Source organism: Aedes albopictus, chromosome 3 (genome assembly GCF_035046485.1).
Source record: "Aedes albopictus strain Foshan chromosome 3, AalbF5, whole genome shotgun sequence".
In the NCBI taxonomy this organism is placed as follows: domain Eukaryota; kingdom Metazoa; phylum Arthropoda; class Insecta; order Diptera; family Culicidae; genus Aedes; species Aedes albopictus.
The window spans coordinates 47,463,429-47,487,963 of NC_085138.1; the positions used below are offsets into that span (position 1 = coordinate 47,463,429).

Consider the following 24,535-nt stretch of genomic DNA (forward strand, 5'->3'; position numbering starts at 1 on the left):
TTCATCAATGTTTTATGTCAGTGTACTTCGAATTACGCTCACAAAAAACATTTCTGACATTGCGACGCAGGGCTTAATGGAATGCCCACTGGAACTGTACAGGACAAGCTGTGATAAATATGCAATAGGTATATATTTTTTCAACAAAACAGGATTCGCCAAGTTCTTTAATAAACGAAAGTTATTAATTTAATTATAATAAATGTGATTCTATGGATAACAGGAGCCATTAAGTTGTAAAACTTTTTTTTTTCGGTTGTAACATCAAATGTTACGTTCGCTTTCCATTAAAATATTATTATCTTGTTGTTGTTGTTAAATCATGTGTAACATTCGTTAATGTTATAAACTTAACAAAAATGTCGTTAACCCTTTACTACCCACGACTTCGAACAACTATTTTGATGCCAAGAAAACGTTGCCAATAAAAAATTTCCGATGAATTCTGAGACTACACCCGATTCTTTTTTTGCACTGGTAGATTTTTTTTTATAACTCTGCCAACTTTGAACCAATTGACCTGATTTTTCGTGCACAGATAGTACCAAATCGTGCCGACATGTGTACAAAATTTCATGAGAATCGGTTTAAAATTGGCTGAGTTATAGCAAAAATTCGACCCGTGCAAAAAAAAAAATAATCGAGTGTACGTGCATTTATTATTAGAACCCAATTAACACTATTTGTTTGAAAATTTAGATGAATTACATGCCATATTGGTACTTACGTTTTCTTAGGGCCCATCGGGCCGAAGCGGTAAACGTGCATGAACATGCGGACTGTGATGGGTTCGATTCCCGTCCCGACCGGTTGAGGAACTTTTCGTAATGGAATTTTCCTCGATTTCTCTATAAAATAGCTTCGTACCTGCCACACAATATACGAACGTGAAAATGGTCATTGGCAGAGGAAGCTCTCGTTAACCCTTCAGGGCGCGCGCCGTTGTAAAAAGTACAAAACTACCACAAAACTTCGCTTGTACACAACGTAAGCGCGGTACAAGGATCAAACAGGCGCGCGTCCTGAAAGATTAATAACTGTGGAAGTGCTCATGGAACACTAAGCTGAGTAGCAGACATTTACCCAGTTGGGACGTCACGCTAAGAAAATGAAGTACTTACGTTCTCAGCGGAAGTTGAACCCAATTTGGCAAATTTTCGGATCCTCACTTGCCACCGTGACGGACCGTTGCGCGTTCCCCCGATGTACTCCGAATTCGCCCGCAGCACACCAACCAGTTGACAACAGACTGCCTGAGAAAAATATCTCAGCAGCGCAGCACCGGGCTTGCTGATAATTTGGTCCGAATAACAATCTGTTCCGCTTCACTTCGGATACGTTAGACATCCTTTTCACTTCACTTGCAAAGCTCGTTTTAATATTTTGCACGCACGCACTAACCGCACAGAATTGCACGACATTTCTATAAATAAAAGAAAAAACTAGCGGAACGCGGTTTGTCAATATTTACGTTTACGTTGGCGTCATGCACGTATGCACAGTATACACGCAAGCGCGAAACCAATCAAATGTAAGTTTATTCCAACCAACTTCGAAGTTGCACGCAACGTTGCGCGCGTATACACGCAACATCAAGACTCATATTTTTTGGGTAATTTACACTCAAAAGTCGCCAAAGGTCTGATTATTTTTCCTATTTCTTCAATTGTAAAGTTCGACGTTTAGTTAGAGATAAGGTTTTTTTTTATGTAATTTCAGTATGGAAAGCAATCTAATTTTGCGTAACAAATTTATTCGAGAATCCTAATTTTGCGTTTATTCCGAGGTTTATTCAACCCAAAAATATGTAGTTTGCAACAGAGATGAAAAACTGCTGAAATTAGTTAGCTTATTTTCGAGTGTTTAGCTTCTTCGTGAACGGCGATTAGGCGCAGTGAAGAGTGAAGACTGTGACTGCATCCCGGAAGACCGGGATAGGCCTTTTCAGTTGACAGGTCCGTGTATGCAACTGTTTACAACTGCCGAACAAAGGCGCAAACGCCAAACTGTCATTTTCATAGAAGAACTGTCAAAGACCCGAAAAATCAGCTGATTTAAGACGTCAAATGAAAAGGCCCATTGCGTCAAAACAACTTAAATTTGGGTTGATTTGTAGTTCCGTGCATCAAAGGAGAGATCAGTAAATAAAAATCCTAAATGAAGTTATCAGAAAGAATCTTGGGGATATTTAGCATTTCTGGCGCATTCTCATAAGGTATGTGCTTAACAGACTGGGTCAACAAGGTCGATTTTTTAGAACAATTGCAATTTAAATTTGTGTGATGTAAATTTTTCAGAGGCTTGTGCAATGGTATTCGCTTGGCAATACAAGCCCAAAATTTAGATTTTCTCAAGGGGTCGGACAGCTCATTGATACTGGGATTAATATTGGTTGATATTTTTTAATATTTATTAAAATCCATAATTCCATCAAAGTAGCTTTGGATTTCTTTTCAATGAACATCTGTCATAAACCAGGATGTTGAAGACAACGAAAGTCAAACCGTAGACAAACATTGGCAAAGAATTGAAGTATTTGAAATCATATTTCATTTTTCTATTTGTAGTACATCACACACAATTTATACAGTTTCAGGAGCTGACGATACAAAGACCCACACCAAAGAGGATCCTTTGCTGAAGACGAAATCAGCTCTACTTGATGTTCCTTGAGATAACAAATCAAATACCAAGATCTCTTACATATAATCTTTCAATAAAACCTAATTCCTTTAAGGCAGATTCCATGCAAATATGTTCAACAAGCGTATGTGTATCATGCTCGATTTCCACGTAGCTGAGGGAGGTTTGGTAAATCAAACTCTGGGGTATATATTATCATAAGAGATTATTTATTAAATTATGTACCGACACGTAGAAGGCTCTCAGAATCTACGTGTCTATAAAAGTAGTGAAGTATTTCAGGGGAAAATAATTACAAAATGAGGAGAACCATAGAGCTTGGGAGGGTAAAATTTTAGCCAGGGTTTCGGTTTCTTTGATGATTTGTTATGTTTCGAAAACAGTAAGTTATTGGTATGATTTGGGTATCGCTTCCGAGGCAGGATAGTTTCATATTCAGGCCGCTTGATGCCACAAACTAAGCTGGCAGTACCAGCATACATTAAGCAGCATCTCATTGATAAACAAACGGTTGTTCTAACAAAAACCCAGGCTAACATAAATTTTGAATATACCCTGTGCACAAGATGAAGCTGTATGGTAGCGAGGACCGAGGAGTACGGAAATGGCCTGCGGTTTTTTATGTACATCAGGCTGTTCACAAAATAAGATTTGTACTAACTTCTGTGGCATTCTTGTTTGACATGATAACAAACAAAAATAACCATCACGGCACACTTGATCATTTTTGTGATATTTGGATTAATATTTTTAATATTTTTTGATATTTCGATCCCAGATCAGGCTGTCCGACCCCTTGGATTTTCTTTTTGATATTTTTTTAGGGTAACCTGGGGTAATACCAAGGGGTTGGTCACTCGGCACATTGTGCCCGGCACACATGCCGGCACATCTCGGCACACATGCCGGCACAATCCGGCACAACATAGAAATCCAACTTTGCGGTATGGAATCAAACTGTCATTATACTTACGATTGCAAAAAATCCCTTCATACAGATTCTAGACAAGTGTTCTGGGTGGAATTTTGTCTGTAAACACCGACTAGACCAATAACATTCGCCAAAAATAGACAGGATTATAATTAGTGCAAAAACATTCTAAGAAAATATTCCACTGGGCACATTCGGCACACCTCCGGCACGTTCGGCACACTTCGGCACACACTGAAAAACAACCGGCACAGTTTAGGCACACGTTCATAAATCACGGCACAAATGAAGTGTGCTGAATGACCAACCCCTTGGGTAATACGCAAACACGCTATTTCACTATACAGGGTGTTAGGTTCCTGAGTGCAAACTTTTTAAAGGGCGATAGAGGACCATAAATGGCGAAAAAAATTGTTCTACGCATATGGTCAAATCTCAACCGTTACGTAGTTATTGAACTGCCCATGTTTTTGACTCTTATTGCCTTAACTGGCTATAACTTTAAAATGGTCGAACTTATCGCTGTTTTTTTACCCTTATTCGAAAGATTATTGAATTTTTTATCAAATAGCATCTTTCAACCGATTGGTTAAGTTAAATAACTAAGTTTTCTAGAGTAAATAGCCTTCAAGTTGTGTGTTTTAATTTGTTTTTGTCAATTATCTTTGAAAAATGCGTAATAAATTAAAATTCTTTCTTTGGCAAAGTTGTGGCCCCTGTTCCACTCTACAATTCGTTCTTTGACATCAAACTTCTATCTCTTACCGTTTTCTTGCAATTTCGATTTAAACGTCGCATTTCAGATCATAAATTTGCAATCGTCATGGTAAGCACCTTTTTGCGTACTGTGCCGCACATTTAAATCAAAATTGCAAGAAAATGATAAGAGTAAGAAGTTTGGCATCAAAGAACGAATTGTAGAGTGGAACAGGGGCCACAACTTTGCCAAAGAAAGAATTTTAGTTTATTACGCATTTTTCAAAGATAATTGACAAAAACAAATTAAAACACGCTATTTTTAGCTATTTTGCTCTAGAAAACTTAGTTATTTAACTTAACCAATCGGCTGAAAGATGCCATTTGATAGAAAATTCAATAATCTTTCGAATGAGGGTAAAAAAATAGCGATAAGTTTGACCATTTTAAAGTTATAGCCAGCTAAGGCAATAAGAGTCAAAAACATGGGGAGTTCAATAACTACGTAACGGTTGAGATTTGACCATATGCGTAGAACAATTTTTTTCACCATTTATGGTCCTCTATCACCCTTTAAAAAGTTTGCACTCATGAACCTAACACCCTGTATAAAATCTATGGTTCGAAAAAGCTTTTCAATCAAATTTCAATTTTCCCCCATACAACGTGATCAACTCTAGTGCCTAAACAACGATATAAACGATTAATTATGGTGCATATGATGGACTTGTTTGAATTGGTTAATGTTATCGCATATTTTTTAAGCGGTTCCTGATTGTTGACGTGGTGTACCCTATTCACTGTGATGGGGCTGCTACTTCCAATATAACATTTCGGGAGTAATTCGCGAATAGGGCGTAACTAACAAAACAATAACAATGCGAAAACAACAACCGAATTTTGCTGATAAAATTTTAATTCCTATTTAGAAGTAATACAGAATAATTCAACTTAAATAAGGTTAATTGATACAGTTCTGACATAGATTCTTGTTTTTCTAAGAACACTGCATGAATTTGATATTTTTTGCACTTAAAATTGCATTTATTTAATTACGCCTGAATTGATACCTGAGAATGCTAATTTCGCCCAATACTATGCGCCTTGAATCGATATCATTTTCAGAATCGCCTTTTACTATTCGCCTTGTTTATGATTTTGACAGAATTTCGCCATTTGCTTTCGCCGTGTTTACGTTTTGATTTCAGTTTCGCCTTCTACTATCGCTGTGTTTACGTGTTGATTTCAGTTTCGCCTTTCACTTTCGTAAACAAAACACCAAACAAAACAAAGGAGTAGAAGGCGTAATTCTTGTTTTTGTTCGTTTGGAATAGAATGGGATTACGCCTTTCACTCAATCAGTGAATTTCAATAGTTAGAAAAGTGATATCAAGGAAACTTCGTGAGCATTTAGAAGACAAATCTAGCTTCTTTTCACTCCTGCAATTACTCAAATTGTGTACATTTTGTTGGTTACGGCTTTTTCGCTAATTATTACGGATTTGGAGGAGCACTGCATATGCAACCGTTGGATGCTTGAACCAAGGCTATTTAAATCGCATCTTCTTGGTGAACGGTTGCTTGGAACACATCTCCTCCATCTAGTAATCTAAATAGGAACTCATGAGGACCAGTGAATTGGATGCTTCTTCCATGTTGCCGACTCATAGCTTTGCAGCTCCCAAATAGTCAACTCAAACACTCACAGTTGATCAGTAGGAGTAAGCTTTGTCTGCATTATGATAACTTATGATGGCTGACCATCCGTCCCGTATTTAACGGGACAACAAAATTTTCCAACACTCGTCACTGGAGCACAGTTAACGTTTTTGACTAAATTATTCGTTCTTTCTAGCTGAAATAGCATTATTAACAACATGAAGTTCTGTTTTTGGACATTGATTTGTTTTTTGTTGAGTTTCCGAAATGTGTCCCGTATTTAAACGGGACAAATCTGGTCAGCCTAGCATTATCGAATTTCTATAAATGCTAAGATGCAATTCGCAGTTCATTGTTTTTTTTTTTAGATTTACTTTTGTAGTTAATACTCATAAGGTGTAAATAACAGACATTGTATTCAAAGACGAATTGAATATCGTCTGTTGACAAATAAATATCATGAAGAGGCAATTACCTGATTATTCCATACATAATAAATTTTAGACTAAGTCAATAAATAATACATTGATACCAACCTCTGCCCTAATACCTCAAATTGTTATTGTGATGTTATCGTTCCATTTTGTATGATAACATCGCAATAACATTTTTTGGTATTAGATCAAAGGTTGGTATTAATATGGTATTAGCTAGGTATTCTCTTCTGCTCGGGTAACCTGGACGATGCACAATGGGCTATGCAGAACAATATAATCCGTATTAATCGAAGCAGTGGGTTATTCAAGATGTTCCAAAATTCATTGCATTCGGTTTATTGAATCAGGAGATATAACAGCTCAAAGTTGACTATCGGATAGTAAAGACTTTTTCTAGAATCCTTCCTAACTTCATGTAGAACAGTCCAATATTTCCCAAATTTGGACCACTAATATACAATTAATTGGAGAACTTACAGTAAAAAATGAAAATATTTGATGCACAAAGCTACAGCTAGTTGATCATTTTTTGAAAATTTTGCTTTTCCCGATCATTTTGTCTATTCCCTGTAAGGGGCTGTCCATAAACCAAGTGGTCATTTTTTTGGGACTATTCAACACCCCCCCCCCCGCGTGGTATTTAGTCCATACAAATTTTTCTATTTGTCCATACAAAATGGTCATTGACCGAACCCCCCCCCCCCTTTCCCCCCTAATGACCACGTGGTTTATGGACAGCCCCTAATTGCCAAATAATCTCCTAAAAGAGAACAAGTTTTCAGAGATATTCCCAAAGAAATTGCAAAAAGTTTTTGCTGCTTACATTTTCAAAGACATTACTTAGAGAGTACTGAAAGAAATTGCCGGAGTAGTAATTAAGTAAATTGCCCAACAAATTTAAAAAAAAAATTCAAAATAAAAAATGAATTGCCTAGTCAATCTATTCGCATCTGGAAAATTTATATTTTTGTTTTTACAAAAATATTTATATGTAAACTTAACCTAATTTTGCAACATTTCCTAAAAAATTTAATTAAACTTACGGCAGTATCGCTGGAAATTGGGTCGACCAAATTTCAAGATGAGAGCGGTATCATAACCAAATTTACAGAACTTAGCTAAAAAAATCTACGAAAAAAATTATGAAGTAAATTAATTCTTAATGATATCGACCAAAAGTTTGGGGTCCCCTAGTAAACATGGAAAAAGTGATTTGTTGATATCATTGTAACCTTTTATTCAATTTTAATGCATCTTGGCTTATTCTAAACATGCATAAACATTGAACCATATATATTTGTCTAAAATTACATATTAAAACTTAACATAGAATTGCCTTATTTTTTGCAAAGTGAAATGTGTTTACATTACATAACATTCTCATACATTAAAAGCATTGAAAACGTTAAATAAAAGTATAGTTTATTACCTTTAAAATGAGCCAAAGAGAATTAAAATTAACGAAGATGTTATCGAATCCCCCTTCTATGTTTTACTAAAGCGACCCGAAACTTTTGACCGATACATCATTTTGAAGGGTGACCCCAAATGTTTGGTCTATGATATCAAGAGTTGATTTACTTTATATTTTTTTTTTCCTACATTCTTTGCTAAGTTCGGTAAAAAGCAGTTTAAAGCTGATAGAGAATAGGTTATATTACCACTCTCATCTTGAAATTTGGTTGACTAAATTTCTAGCGACACTGCCGTAAGTTTAAATGTTGCAACTTTAGGTTAAGTTTTCAAATAAATATGTTTGTAAAAAAAATCACCTCCACCACGTTCAAATTTTTCTTTGGAGTGTGTGTAGTGACAGCTCAGCAGCTGGAGGCCGGATTCGCGTACGCGTTGCCATCGGTACTCCGATTTATTTTTTCCTTTCCCATTTTTAGTTCGATGATGGCAGCCGATTATCCGGTGAGTTTGTTCCTTGTTATTCTCCTTCTATGGATTCTATATCAATTATTATAATAATTCAATTTTATACCATAGGTGATAGTTTATATTCATATGTTTATAATGTCCTCTTTTCAAATATTTTTTCATTGACTTTGTATGGTTCGTCACCATGAGTGTCTAGTTTTTGTTCCGTTTTGTCGCTGTTCGGGATGGCGCCTTACAAATTATTTCTTCTTTTTATTGATATGTATATTTGTTGTCTGTATTTTTATGAATAGAATATTGAGCAATCACCTTACGTGGGTGGTCGATTGTTTGCTTTCCGCGTGAAGCGAGCAATAGCGCATCAAATGGCAAGTTTTGTATCGTCTTTTGTTATAAAACATGAGTGTCCACCTGACGCAGGTGGCTGATTGTTTGCTTTCCGCGTGATGCGAACAATAGCACTTCCATCTGCATATTTTGTTGCTTCTTTTGTAGCAAATATTGAGCGACCACCTGACGAGGGTGATTGGTTGTTTGCTTTCCGCGTGAAGCGAACAACATCACTGCAGTCTGCACTGCATGCTTCAACTTCAAAAGGTCATATTACTTATCAAAGTGAATCCTGACCCAACGATACTTTCCCTACTAACAATCACTCCTTCCTGCAGCCTTTGGTGGAGACGTGCGGTAAACGCCAACTTTCACATAACAAATATTGCTATTAACATTCCTTCCCTCTTCCAACCTGACTGCAAGGACGTGGCCGGCGCCGTTATTGTACCGTTAAAGAGAGTCTCTGAAGCGTGCACAGTGAGAATGTTGATCACTCCCAGTCAATTATTCAGTTGATTCATTGTGCAACTGTCATTGGTTCGGGTCAATCACGGAGTAGCAACCATAGATAAGTGCAGTCAGTCTAAGCTAACCACGTTCAAATTTTCTTTGAAATAATAATTAAACAATTTTTAATTATTGAAATGACTGCACACTAATTGTCATACCAATAAGGATTGCACAGTGGGAAAAAATATGTATAAAATGCGAATAAATTCATTATCTCTGCTCGGAGTGGATGCATTCGAATAAGTTTTTGACAAGAACTGCCAAAATCTCTACAATTTCAGATAAGGAGGGTGTCATTCGCCGCACGATGCTGGAAATCAGTGTATTGAGCTCGTTTTACCCCAATCTCTCTCACATACACTTTTTGAGAAAATCCTCATCTATTCCCGACTTAAATTACTTATTTAACTCGAATTTGTGTAAAAACTTTCATAGTATCGGCAATTTAATATAGGGTTGGTCCTGGATTGCGTTCTACTCCGGGCGGAGATGAATGTGAAATTTCAAAGAAATAGGGGATATCGGGGTTATTTGAAGATATTTCAGTTTTTAAGGCCGTGCGGTGAGCCAAATCAGCTCCATTCGATACTAAGGAAGTTTTTACACAAACACGAATTAAATAAATCATTTATTTTGCACTCCAGGATTTTTTGAAAATGGTGAAAAAGGGAGATAGTGGGGTAAAACGGGCCCGATACACCAATTTTCAGCATCGTGCGGCGAATGACACCCTGCTTATCTGAAACTGTAGAGATTTTGGCAGTTCGTGTCAAAAATTCATTCGAATGCATCCACTCCGAGCAGAATTTATTCGCGTTTTATATATATTTTTTCCCACTGTGGATTGGGAGACGGAGCCCGAATCTCTTGACAATTAAAAATAATTTCCTCTCTCGCTTTGACAAACATGTGCACAACAGTGTATGTGTTAGATGTTCATCTAATCCCATCCGAAGGAGGTTTGGATTGTGAAAAGAAGATAACCATGTGCGATTGTGGAATCGAGTTCAGTTCTAGGCCTACTGGCGGCGGAGATAGTCGAGTGACTCCGTAGCTTGAAGGAATAGAAGCGCCCGTCTAGTGAATTGGGAGCCGTGAGTTCGAGTCTCACCGGAGTACGTGGATTTCTTTTCATAATTTCAAATCTCAATTTGTTCATCGAGCACATGTTCTGTTGTGCACATGGATGTCAAAACATTTTCAACAGTGTTCTATTGATTTTTTTTTTTTTGAAGGTCGATTTCGAAATCAGCGCTAAGTTGTGCTTCAAAAATGTTGGTCGTTGACAGAAGTTCACGACTTTTGTTTCATTTTGTAAACTAGTGTAATGATAAACTTTCCATACTTTATAAATAAATGTACCGGTAAAACATAAAATTTTCTCATTAAAAGAGAAATTTTGCACCAAGAAATAATACTGAAATGTTAATTTTTCTTTGGAGCAATATTCATCTTTCTACGGGTACTATTTTTATTTTTTTATGAAGCATTTGCATTTTTTTATGGAGCATTTGTATTTTATTATGGAGCATTTTAGTATTATTTTTTGGTGCAAAATTTCACTTTCAATGAGAAAATTTTATGTTTTACCGATACATTTTTTATAATGTATGGAACATTTTCAATTATTTATGGGTAACATTGCACATTTTCATGGAACATATGTTCATTATCTATGGAACGCTTAGCCAGAAATTTACTGTGGGAGGGATTTTTGGACGATCAATGATGCGTTTTTTTATTTAACACCCACATTTCGTAAACAATGATGTCATGTACATTCAGTTTAAGTCGTAGGTCATTAGTCCATACAAATTTTTTTATTTATTTTTTTTATTTTATTACCCACCATCAGCGCAAGGATTACCTATGGCTGCAGTCATACCGGAACGGAATGATCTACCTGATGGTTTTTTGTAGCAGGGTAAGCTAAATTCACTGGAGACCTTCGGAAAACAACATGATAATTGTTATCTCGTGACTTAGTCTGGCCACCCCACGAACATTTGCCCGGAAACCAGTTCATTTAACTTCCTTAGGCTACCCCTCCGAAATCCCCATATATGTCATGTTCAAATATAAAAAGTAATAATAAGGAACGAACTCACCGGGTAATCCTGACCAGCTGGTTTTCTATGTTTGGCTTTGGTCTCAGCATGCAACCGGTCCAACCATATTAAATATGCACTCGTTCACACCACTCGCTGATTCTCCGATCGTCCATCGAAGAATCCGAAAAAAATACATAAGCGAGAATACCCGACGCACTGAAAAACAATCTCATGGATACTAGCATTTCCGAACTCGGAATAACGACGAACACGAGCACCACGATGCGGGCAATAATGGTCTCTTGCCACCGAGCCGTCGTCGATCGTTTACACAAAGTGCGAACAAAAAACACAAAGAAAAATACGAAAACGCGGGAACGACGAAATGCGGTAAGTTTCAGCCTCCGCGCCCTGCTTGTCACTGACAATTTTTTTTATTTGTCCATACAAAATGGTCATTGGCCGAACCAGTGTTGGTAAAAACTCAAATTTTCAAATCTCATGGTTGAGTTGTTTCACGCGCGATTCTTGACTCGCCATACTCACCGCCGAAAAAATCATGCATGAGTTGACTCATGATTTTACTCATTCCTTTATTTCTTGGTGTTATTAATGTTTACATCGAAGTTTTTAGGATTGTATGATATAACAAAAGCAAATCTAGCGTACAACAACATTGAATGCCGTTCAAACTGATTTGGATTCGCTTTACAAGCGAACGAGATTTCGGCCCTTGACTCGTGAATGCGAGATTTTGCATGAAATTCTCGCGCGTGAGAAAACGATTCATAATCGCGTGCGAGTTTGCTCACGCAGGAGCGGTTCATGAGTGTGCTTTGAGTATGAGTTTACCAACACTGGGCCGAACCCCCCCCCCCCCCCCCCCCCCCCTCATGACCACGTGGTTTATGGACAGCCCCTGGGGGTGGCGGTATACAAAATAAAAAATTGGTAAAATTTGCACAAAATAGAATAAAAATTTACCAATTTTTTGGTAACATCGCGACGCTCCTGAACTGGCTTCACGGCCCCCCAGGGGGCCGCGGACCACCGGTTGGGAACCCGTGCTGTAGAGATTCTCGAGAGGATTCTGGAGAGAATTCTGAGAAAGTTTTGTGAGGAATCCTGATTCGGTACAGAAATTTGACATTATTATGTAGAGAATCCCGAGATGATTCTGCAGAGAATCGTGAAACATTTCTGTAGAGAACTTTGAGATAAATCTTTAGAGAATCTCGAGAGGATTCTGTAGATAATCTTAACGATCAAATCGATCAAGATTCTGTAGAGAATCTTAAGAAGATTTTGTAGTCAATCTCGAGAGGATTCTGTAGAGATTCTCATGAGGATTCTATAGAAATTCTCTGGAGGATTCTGTAAAGATTCTCGAGAGGATTCTGTAGAAAATCTCGATGGGAGTCTGTAAAGAATCCCGAGGGGATACTGTAGATAATTCCGATAAGACTCTGTAGAGAATCCTCTCGGAATTCTGTAGAGAATCCCGAGAGAATTCTAAAGAGAATCTCAAGAGAATTCTGTAGAGTAATCCGAGAGGATTCTGTGGAGAACTCTAAGAGGATTCTGTAGAGAATTTCGAGTGGATTCTGTAGAGAATCTTGAGTGGATTAAGAAGATAATTCCGAGAAGAATCAGTAGAGAATCCCAAGATGATATTGTAGAAGTCCTGAAAGAATTCTGTAAGAATCTTGAGAAGATTCTTTAGTGATTTTCTAAAGAATTCTGTAGAGAATCTTGAGGGGATTATGAAGATAATTCCGCGAAGACTCAGAAGAGAATCCCGAGAGCATTATGTAGAGAATCTCCAGAGGATTCTGTAGAGAATCTTGAGAGGATTCTGTAGAATAACCTGAGAGGATTATGTGGAGAATTCTGAGAGGATTCTGTAGAGAATTCCGAAATGATCATGTTGACAATCCGGAAGGATTCGGTAGAGAATCCTGTGAGAATTTTGTAAAAAATTCTAAGAGGAAAGGGGTTCCTCACCCAAGTGAATTCTGTAGAGAATATTGAGAGGATTTTGTAGAAACCCACGGATTTACAGGATTCTGTAAAGAATCCCGGGATAATTATGTAGAGAATCCCAAGCGGATTCTGTAGAGAATCTCGAGTGTATTCTTTAAATAATCCCAAAAGGAAACTGTACAGAGTCCCGAGAGGATTCTGTAGAGAATCTTGAGAGAATTCCGTTGATATTCTCAAGAAGATTCTGTAGAGAATCCTGACAGGATTCTGTAGAGATTCTTGACAGTATCCGGTAAAGAATCCTGACAGGATTTGGTGGAGAATACTGACAGGACAAGATTCTGTATGGAATTCCAAGGCGTTTCGCTTAAGGATTTGCAAGAGATTCTCGACAGGATTGGGTAGAGAATTTCGAGAAGATTTTGTAGATAATTCTGAGAGGATTATGTAAAGAACTCGGATAGGATTCTGTAGAGAACCCAGAGATGATTCTATAGAGAGCCTCGAGAGAGTTCTGCGGAGAATTCCGATAGCACTCGATAGAGAATCTCAAAAGAATTCTGTACAGAATTGGAAGGTTTCCATAGAAAACCCCTAGCGGCTTCTGTGGAGAATCTTGAGAGGATTCTATAGATAATGCGGAAAGCTCTTTTTGGGAATTTGTCCTGACTTCATCACATCGCATCATTCACACATGCAGTGAGTTTAATAGCAAATTTTGTCGAAATTTTCTCATTGATTCTTCCAGATATTTGCATATTGTTTTTTTTTCTCTTTCGATTTTTTCAAACGTCAAATTTCATAAAAAGCTAAATTTTGGAATTTTTGACCGATTTTCATTTTTTTTTTTGTTTTGAACTCATTTGGTGTTTTTGAAAAGATTAAGAGTTTTTATGCCTTTTTGAGAACGATTTCAACATGTAAATTTGAAAATCACTCAGAGGGGCTTTTCCCTCTTACAAAATTAAAAGTTAAAAATAAATAAATAAATAAATAAATAAATTGTGATATTCAATCACTCTAAAACTAATAAAACGGGATTTTTCACTAGATTTGTTTAATTCTTCGTAGTTCATGGAAATTCAACATAGTTTATTTATAATTTTGTATGAAATTCACTTAGTTTGTATAATTTAGATCGCGGACTTTAGGAGCTGCGTCACTCTGCTTCAAAAGCTGCGCTATCCACTCACACTCTCCACACTCCCAACACACATCGGCATTCACATCGTCTCGGTTGGTTCCATCAGGGTTCAATCCATGGTGTTACAACTCCCCTCTTCAGCAAACGCATTGTTGGACAAAGTTTGCGGCTGCCACTGCTGGACAAAAGGCTTGAGTAGATTTATGTGGAACATTCCCCTTACTTTCTCGGAATCTCGATGCTGCAGTAAAAACACATCGTCTTGCACAACTTCCTTAATCTCATAGGGTCCTTCGTAGACGTCCAGGAATTTCCTGATTATGGCATCAGCTTCAGACGACATGGGATTAGCCTTCAGCAGCACTTGATCACCAACGATGAACCGCACTGTTTGCTTCTTCGCCCGCTTATTTCGCTTATCCGCCTTGTTCTGCAATATGAGGCGGACCTGATCGTAGTTGACAGAATACTGATCTGATGGTGGAAAACAAAACAAGTCCTTAAGCAAATTCTTGGGAGATTCCATAAATTGCAGCTCGTAGAGAGTTGCACCAGTGGATTCATGGTAGGCACAATTAATCCAACGGCTGAATTGCTGCAAGCTTTTTGCCCAGAGTCGATGGTTGCTGCGGCAATAGGCCCGGCACAGTCTAGACAGCTCTCTCATGGTACGCTCGACCGGGTTAGCTTGGGGATGGCGCACTGAAGTAAATACTAGTTTGATATCCCTGGACTTCAACATCCTTACCCAATACTTTGCAGTGAACTGGGTACCTTGATCACACAAGACGGTTGATGGTTTTCCGAGCTCCTGAATGCGTTTCTCCAGTTTTCCCCAAAGCACACAGGCTGTAGGCTTCTTCACCGCATCCAAAGTTACATATTTTGTGAACACATCAATCATGACGAATACGTAACGAACGCCTGCTGGTCCAGATGGAAGCGGACCAAAAAGATCCACTGACAACAGTTCATTTGGTCCACCCGGAATTATGCTGCGTCGTGTACCATGAAGTCGCGATGTCGGATGTTTCGAACGCTGGCAGGTGAAACAAGCCCGTATGTACGCCTTAGCGTCACCTCGCATACCTTTCCAGTATACTATCTTATTCAGCGCTTGAACTGTTTTTTGTAGTCCGTAGTGTCCGGACTGGTCATGATAGAAGCGTAAAACTACTCCCACCATATTCCGTGGAACGGCTATTCTCCAATCTGCTTTACGATGATTTTTCACAAAGAGCACACACTAAACGCTTTCAGCAATATTTTGCTGAATTTTGCCGAGCTGAAGGGTCCAGCAAAATTTTTTGCTGAACTTTCAGCAAAGTTTGCTGAATTTCAGCAAAACGTTACTGGTGATCAGTAGAGTTTACTGAACAAATCAGCAAAATTTTGCTGAATTTCAGCAAAATTTTTGCTGAAGCCTTCAGCTCGGCAAAATTCAGCAAAATTTTGCTGAAACCCTCAATCGATTTTTGGTGTGCACACCATCGACCTTCGTATATTCTCCAGTTTGAAAACCATGAATCCCAGCATCGGCTTTCTGGTAGATGGAGCGCAAGTCGTCATCCGCTTCTTGATGCATTGGTAGTTGTCGCATAAGTTGGCGAAAGGATTTTTCTTCTGGTGTCAATCGGGCTATGACAAATTGTCTGTTTGGACGTAGTGGCGTGGTCTGACTTCCCTCCGGGTAGCGTGATAAGGCATCAGCTATCTCGTTGTCCTTACCCCGGCAATACTGAACGTCAAAATTGAATTGTTGAAGGAAAAGGATCCATCTTGTCAGACGACCATTGAGAAGTTGACATCGTTTAAGGAAAACTAGGGCTTTATGGTCGGTGTACACGGTGAAGTGGCTCCCAAGTAGATACTGTCGCCATTTGTTCAGCGACCAAACCACCGCTAGTGCTTCCAATTCCGTGGCAGTGTAGTTGTTTTCCGCGGCTTGTAGCAGACGACTGGCATAGGAGATAACCATTCGCTCGTTTTGATTATCCCATTGGAACAACATGGCACCTAGTCCTTGATACGAACTGTCCGTTTGCACGCAAAATTCCTTATCCATTAGGGGATAACGAAGGGTAGTGTGGCGTAAAAAGAGGTGCTTTACGGCGTTGAAGGCTTCTTTTTCCACCTCCGACCATTCCCATATCATCTCCGCACGTAGAAGAATGTAGAGTGGTTTCGCAATCGCAGCGTATTGGGGCGTAAACCGCGAAACGTAACTAGCTAGACCCAGGAACGATTTCAGGGATTTCTGATCACAGGGCTCCGGAAACTGCTGAATGGCCGACACTTTGTCTGGATCGATGCTGACCCCATTTTGTCCCACGATATGCCCCAGGAATTTAAGTCTCGTTTTACAAAACTCACTCTTTGACGCGCTGATAGTCAGTCCTGCATTCCGAAGGCGAGTGAATAATTTTCGGAGATGTTCTAGGTGCTCGTTGAAGGAACTGGATTTTACCAGTAAATCATCCAAATATTTTTCGATGAACTCTAAAATCTCCGGACCCAATATGACGTCCATTGCGCGAGAAAAACTGGCTACTGCAGTGCATAATCCGAAAGGGAGAACGTTGAACACGTACGATCTCGTCTCAAACAGGAATCCCGTATATTTTCGATGACCTGGCTTAATTGGTATCTGCCAATACGAGCTAGTAAGGTCTATTAACGAAAAAATACGAATATCGCTGAACTTCTGCACTATCTGCTGTACATCCGGAGGTTTCTCGTTGTCTTTTTCCATAACGGTATTCAGGCGACGTGCATCCAAACATACTCGAACTTCCCCAGACTTTTTCATGGTGACCACTAGCGGATTGATGAAAGCGGTTGGCGCTCGAGAGATGATCCCCCATTCCTCCATTTTGTCGATTTGGTCCCGCACCTTGTTGATGTAGCGGTATGGGATTGGATATTGCTTTTGGTTGTAGCCTACGTCGTTGGTTACGCGTACTTCATGTTCGTATTCGGTAGTTAGGCCAGGCACATCCGAAAAAATATCTGAAAATTCTTCCAGAAGCGAGTCCAGTTTCCTCTGCTCTTCTTCACTTCGAACAAAATCCCCGTCTAGCGGAGATCCGCTCACTAAATCCGACGAAGGCAGGGCGCTATCATCTCCTACTTCAATTCGGCACATTTGTAGGCACCCACGGTCTTGACCCCATTCTCCAGCGCAGAACGGTAACACGATTTCTTGGCCGTTCAGTGTCAAACAGACTTTTCGACATTGAAAGTCCATCTGAGCCTTCAAATAGTGCAAAGTGTCCATGCCGAATATCAACGGTGTGCAAAGTTCATCGACCACGGCCAGGCAAACGTCGACAGTCTCATTCTGGATATATACTGGAACAAACACCTGATTTGAAATTGTCATTTTTCTTTTTCCGTAAGCGCCTTGGATGGTAGTATTCTGTACGGGAAACTCTCCCAACGGTATCCCCCTTGACTTCAATTCGACATAAAGTGCCTTGTCGATGCAGCTTAGCTCACTTCCACTGTCCAGCAAGACTAGCTTTACCAAACTGTCGATGCGTGCTTCAATTAGAGGGGATTTCTCGTGCTTGGGCTGCCCACTCACGTCGTCTTCGGCAAGCAGTTCATCCGAACCAACGAATATATTGGCAACCGAATGAACTTCAGCACTCCCGTCGTCCTCAAGCTCGGTCACTGTAGCTCGTACATTTCTATGCCATTGACCGTCGTTGTTATTATTCTGCTGACCTCTCCAAGGCCGGCTGCTGGTATTTGCATTTTGCATTGGTTTTGGTTGGTTGGTGTCGTTTCGGGGTCTCAAAACATTTCGATTGTACGTATTGTTATGATGATCCTCCGTTTGTAGGAGGGTATAAGCGGACTGTATATCCGAGCAATTACTCAGTCGTGCGCCGACACTACGAGGGAAGTGTTGCGTTAGGTGCAAAACGAGCTCTAATTCGGACGGAGCTGTATCCAGATGGCGGGCTTTGGTGATTAAAGCCAAGAAATAATCAGCCATTTTCGACGGAGTTATCGCTGCATAATTTCCGTACATAATTTCTTCGCGTACTAGTCTCTGAGCACGCTGTCCCCAATATTGTTGGAGAAAATGGAAGCGAAACTGGTCGTAGTTCACCAGCAGGTAACCGAAACCTCGTGCCCACGTTCTAGCTTCTCCTTCTAGGCAGGATAGAACGAAGGGTAGTTTGCAGTTTGGTTCCAACCTTATTGATTCTACATAACGATCGACATCTTGCAGAAATTCCACCGGATGACTTTGTTCCAAATCACCTTTGAAGGAAGGCTTCGGAACATCAAAAGCCGCTGTCAAACTAACGTTTGGAAGTCTGGAGCTGTGGGGAACGGTATTTACAGCCGGATTCACGAAGACGTTTTGCCCTATATTGCCGCCGGCCCATGATCTCGCATTGTTTCCGTTGAGCATCACTGGTGGAACGGTTGCCCATTGGCCTCCGTGATTAATGTTTGCCATTGGCGGAGGTTCGGTATTTCCGGGCCATACACTTGGCTGCTGGAAAATGCTCAAATCGTTCCACTGTTCTAATCCATTAGGACAAGGGGCCACTGTTGGAGGCTGTCCTGCCATTGACGGTGCCAAATTCTGCTGCATGCGCTGTAACTGATCTTGTTGTGCTTGTTGAGTACGCTCCATCGAGCTCAATTTATTGTTGAGTGCATCTAGCGCACCCACCAGATTCGATAATGTCTGACCAAGGCTGTTTTGTTGAGGATCTTCTGAAGCTGATTGTTGCTGTCTTTCAGGCGCGACGTTATCGGGCAACGGATTATCGCCAAACTCCTGTTCGTTCTGCGCCGATGGAGCATGGTGCACATGCTCGGGCTGCCTCGGCGTCGGATTTGTTTGATCCTGGGTCGCAACCGGTGGAAGGGATGGTCTTCTGATCGGTGTAGACCCCATATTCGGAATGGGAACACGAGGGACCAAGAACGGCATTCTGGATTGGTCCATGGCGGTTGATGAAAAAATTCGACTTCCCACAAACACTAGCGAACTGGAGTTCCACTTAAACGATTCTTCCTCGCTATGGCAGCTGTCGCTCATCCGTGGGTGTTTGCGATGAGGTGATCTGGTGAATGATAAGACCCCCGGTAGGTCCAAACAACTTAAATAATATATCAGGAACGCTACTCACCTATTCAAGGCTTTCGCATGCCTTGTAGTTGATCAAAATTCGTCGTGGAACTGTATGTAGAACCATTTAATTTTACTTATTCTCAGGAGCACACGATTGTTCTTTCACACTTTCTAGAAAGCACTATGGTCTCTCAAAATGAGGTTGGATTGTTCTTTTTATCAAACATGGCTTCGGGAGATAGCATCAATCCCGGTTGAGCCCCCACTCTGTGATATTCAATCACTCTAAAACTAATAAAACGGGATTTTTCACTAGATTTGTTTAATTCTTCGTAGTTCATGGAAATTCAACATAGTTTATTTATAATTTTGTATGAAATTCACTTAGTTTGTATAATTTAGATCGCGGACTTTAGGAGCTGCGTCACTCTGCTTCAAAAGCTGCGCTATCCACTCACACTCTCCACACTCCCAACACACATCGGCATTCACATCGTCTCGGTTGGTTCCATCAGGGTTCAATCCATGGTGTTACAAAATAAATAAATAAATAAATAAATAAATAAATAAATAAATAAATAAATAAATAAATAAATAAATAAATAAATAAATAAATAACTCATTTGGTGCATCCTCTCGAGAGCAAGCGAAACTCAAGCTTTCTTCAAGCCCACACCATAAGCATTTTTTTTTTTCGCAGAACTCGACTCTCGCGTTTTTTTTGTCAAATTCATGCACTGTTACACCATTTAAAACAAGGATAGAAAGCGTTATTTGTAAGGTTCATTGTTTTCGTTTTGATTTTTTTTTGTAACAAATGATCACAATATTCAGTAAATATGGCAATAATCACAAGTTAAAATATTTCGGAAACATGTACAGATGCAATCTGATAAATTTTGCATAAAAAAAGTCGATCGATCGGGAATCCAACTCATCACCCCTACACACCAAAAACCGGTTGAGGGTTTCAGCAAAATTTTGCTAAATTTTGCCGAACTGAAGGATTCAGCAAAAATTTTGCAGAAATTCAGCAAAATTTCGCTAATTTGTTCAGTAAACTCTGCTGATCGCCAGTAACGTTTTGCTGATATTCAGCAAACTTTGCTGAAAGTTCAGCGAAAAAAATTGCTGGACTCTTCAGCTCGCCAAAATTCAGCAAAATATTGCTGAAAGCGTTTGGTGTGCAGTATGGTCATTACGCCTATGGTGTCATCACAGCTTTGGCTATATGGTCCCTGCATGGTTTTATATTTTTACCACATCTAGCCCACTGTGTGGTTGTTTGTCGCTCGGAGCAACAGCATCATGTGTTGTAGTATGTTCCTAGATTCTTCGTCCGTCCAATAAGTGCAAACATATTGCTTCTGGTGTCCGACGCTGCCGGTCGTCCGTGTCGGTATGATTTATATTTGCTATAAATATAAATTAATATGCCTAGTGATTCGGGCGGGATAAACATGAACGCAGCAACGTAGGTACATACAGAATGCTTCTAGCTCAGGACCATTTTCCTAACTAACAACACAAACCGCAATCAGTTGGCTGCGTTGTTCTCGGTCGAATGTACATATGCAAGCAGCAACCAGCACGCACCAACTCCGGGAAATGATATGAAAGCTACGGGCTCCCGGTCTATTGTTGTGAACTGCTGGACGACGCCCGAGGCCCGAAGGTGAGTTGGATCACAGTCTGGCGCTCGATAAGTTAAATTGAAGCTGATTGTCTCTAATGGTGTTCGCAGTTTGCGGATATACAATTTTTGAGGATTTGCGGTGCCCACATGTAATCCCATTATAATTATCTATCCTTAAAAGGATGAACAAGGTTTTAATGAATGCGTTCGTGGAAAACTCTACATCATCTGAATGCCGAGGGACACCGATTTGGTGACCATTATGTTGGAATAAGTAAAGATTGGCATTTTGGTGAGAGCATTCCATTTATTATGTATGAGCTCGTTTTTGTAAAACTGTTGTGAAATCTATCGCAGTGTTGTTTAAATATAATATACATTTGAAATACTTTAATTGTTAAGCTCAGGCTGAGTTACCATTATGCACAACGGAGCCGATTTCTATTGATTCAGAAAAAGAAACACCCTATATCGATTCACAGAACCCAGCCAATTCAAACCCTCTATCAACTACGAAAATTCATCCTCTACAATCTATGTGTGGCTATTAATCTGACATTGTACAGCAGCCATCCATTGTCAAATTTAAATTGTCAATTTACTAACGCCGTCACCGTTCTCTTTCCCTCTCTCATCCTGCACAGAAACCAACTGTTCGGACGATAAGTTTCGCTGCAAAAGTGGTCGCTGCATCCCGAAGCACTGGCAGTGCGATGGCGAGAACGACTGCTCCGACGGGTCCGACGAGGATTCGGAAAAGTGCCGTAAGTACCACACTCGATGTTGACGCTTGTGCCGTGTGTACTGTGTGTATACCTTCAGGCGCGCCGCTTTCTTTTCCTGTGTGCTTTTACATTCTGTTTTAATTGCTTTTTTTACTCCTCTGTTTCTATGCTTACACTTTCTAACCGTCTGCTTCTGCACTGCTACTTCTTCCGGCCCTGGCACACATGTATGTTATTGTCGCTAACACTCACTTCCCACGCCGGTGGTGGCAGTCAATAAGACCTGCCCGTCCAATGAGGTCATGTGTAAAAGCGGTGACCGGTGCATTCCGCGGGGCTGGCTCTGCGATCGGGAACTGGACTGTCCCGATGGATCCGACGAGAGGGATTGCAGTAAGAATCGACAAACGTTACATTTTTTTTTCAGTTCAGAATGGAAAATCTCTTCGTTTTGTTGCACCAGCTTTAAAGTAGACGCCCCGGTAATTGAACAGACAGATGGTCTGTCTGGAGTGCTGCTTCCGTTCAGCTGTTACCCGGATCCGCGATTGTAAATGGGATGGGTGGGGGAAACTCGTTTTCCCAACCAATCAGAGCCCCTTAATTAGACAGTAGCTCACTCCGGTGTCGGGGATGGCGCGGCCAACGAACGCCATTAGTAGTGCACCGGGCAGTACTAATGTAATCACAAAGTGAATGGTGTATCTGTGCAGGCCAGGGGTTCTTGATAGTTATTTATGTGACGAGTTGCAAAAAGTTGATTTTTTCAGCACGAGTCGTACATTTATTCAACGAGGCTTGCCGAGTTGGATAAACACGAAGAGTGCTGAAAAAATCGAGTTTTGCAACGAGTTTCATACAAAATGTTATGCAATGATTTTTTTCATTATACAACCCATTTGAGTTGCATAATGTTCATAATGCAACTCGAATGAGTTGCATTATGAACCTTATGCAACCATTTTTCATTATGCAACTCCTTTCAGTTGCATAATGAACCAGTTCGGAAAAATCGGCTATTATGATACCAAAATGATTTATATAAAATTAAAATTATGATACTGAATTGCATAAACACTATTTTAAACTTAACTGATGATTTATCGTACATTCTTTGATCCGCATGTTGTTTTGAAAACATTCTTTAATCATATATATTGCAAGGAAGCGTTTGAAATATTTATAATCTTTAAAAATATCAGAGGACTTTTCGATTTTTCTATTCCCACAGGAATGAAAAAAATCCTAGTGGAGCTTATTTGGTATTCGTTGATTTATTTAACGAAATTTCACCTTTAGTTTTTATAGAAATTTCTACTGGAATTTGACCTGAATTTCTTTCAAAATACTATTTAAGGATTGCTTTAAGACTTTTCTCAAGTAATAGTTTCAATAAATATTCGCTGAGTTTCATTTCTTTCAAGTTATTTTACAGAATTAACCAAGAATTTATTCCGAAATTGCGTCATGAATTTCTCAAATATTTTTTGGGAAATTTGTCAAGGAATCATTAAGTTATTTTACATGAATTCCTCCAGAAATGTACTGAAAAATCCATTAAAGTTTTTCCCCAAAAACAAACAAGGAAACTCTTCAGAGATTCTTAAATTGATTCCTTAATTAATCCCGAGCAGAAGAAAATATCAACAGCATAAAAAATATGTTATTTTGGCTTAATTACTCAATAATGGAATCAGTAATTTTTATGCTATTAGCATAAAATATTATGTTATGAACTTGTCTGTCATAAGCGACAGAATAACAATTATCATAACAAAACAATGTTCCTGGAAGTCTAATTTAATAACATGTTTTGTTAGATTAATTACAACTTAATAACAGGAAATTTGTGAACTTGTTATTTTTGTATTATTGTTCACCACATATTTATGTGTACTTTCTCTATAGTAGAATAATAACTAAACTTGTTCTACAACAAAATATATTATTGAAATGTTATCTTGTGGATATATCTCAATAACAAAATAAGATTGCCCAACAAATGTTAATATGATACGTAAACAGGCTATGTGATACTGTTGTTATCAATTTGCTATTCTCCTCTACTCGGGATCCCCCTTGGAATTCCATGGAAAATTTCTCCAAGTTTTAATACTAAAAAAAATATACGAAAACATTCTATGTTTGTCTTCAGAAAAAGCTCCAAAAAACTCTTGTGAGATTATCCTGAAATCAATTCAAGACATTTGTAATTATGAAATGTACTCAAGTATGTTTTCAGAATAATGGAATTTTTCAATGAATACCACAGGTACTTCTCTTGAAATTTTCAAAAAAATATCTGCAGAATGTTGTCCAATTTTTTTTTTTTTGACAATCCTTTCCAAATTTGAACAAGATGATTTCAGCAATTCATCCAGAGGATCCACACATATTTTTCCAAGAAAATTTAGGTAAATATCACAAGGATGTAAAACTTTCCTTCACCATAAAGTTTCTCCAGAAATTCTACGACAAATGTTCCCTCAGAGTTTTGCATAAGAAATTCCCAAGAATTGCACCAAAAACTACCTCATAAATATTTCAAAAAAATTGCCTGTTGTTACCTGGAGAATTTTCCAGTAACTCCTCCTTGTATCCCTCTAGAAATTTTTCCAGAAATTTCCTCATAAAATGAACAGCTTTCTCTGAAATTTACGCAAAAATTCCCCTGAAATTTCCCCATGAACTTCCTCAGATTATTATTCTGAATTTTCATGAAAAATTCTTTCCGAGAGACTCTCTGGGAAATCCTCGTAAAATACCTCAAGGAAGGAAATTTCTGCAGTATGTTCCCCAGTA

General features: G+C 39.1%; 2 protein-coding genes and 1 long non-coding RNA gene across 23 annotated transcripts in view; 1 reads left to right on the top strand and 2 right to left on the bottom strand.

The window, feature by feature from the left end:
* LOC109405842 (low-density lipoprotein receptor) overlaps positions 1-24,535 on the top strand; it is a 1,187,857-nt gene that overhangs the window by 836,059 nt on the left and 327,263 nt on the right. For 19 of the 21 annotated variants that reach the window (XR_009999021.1, XM_062858856.1, XM_029869744.2 and 16 more), the window contains one exon: positions 21,653-21,772. Coding sequence is in view for 20 of the 21 variants with exons in the window: in XM_062858856.1 (XP_062714840.1) it covers positions 21,653-21,772 (120 nt within the window). In the remaining variant the exon portion in view is untranslated. Of the gene's footprint in view, positions 1-21,652; positions 21,773-22,006; positions 22,127-24,535 lie in introns of all 21 variants that reach the window. The other 2 variants (XM_062858855.1, XM_062858862.1) reach the window with 1 other exon arrangement.
* Positions 1-24,535, bottom strand: part of LOC134291301 (uncharacterized) — a 598,232-nt gene that overhangs the window by 449,393 nt on the left and 124,304 nt on the right. The gene's annotated exons all lie outside the window — the stretch shown is intronic.
* LOC134291298 (uncharacterized) lies at positions 15,586-20,303 on the bottom strand. The gene is made up of 2 exons (XM_062858846.1): positions 19,431-20,303; positions 15,586-19,364 (listed from the first exon to the last, which is right to left on the bottom strand). The coding sequence occupies exon 2, from the start codon at positions 19,337-19,339 to the stop codon at positions 15,713-15,715; it is 3,627 nt and encodes a 1,208-aa protein (XP_062714830.1). The 5' UTR covers positions 19,340-19,364; positions 19,431-20,303; the 3' UTR covers positions 15,586-15,712.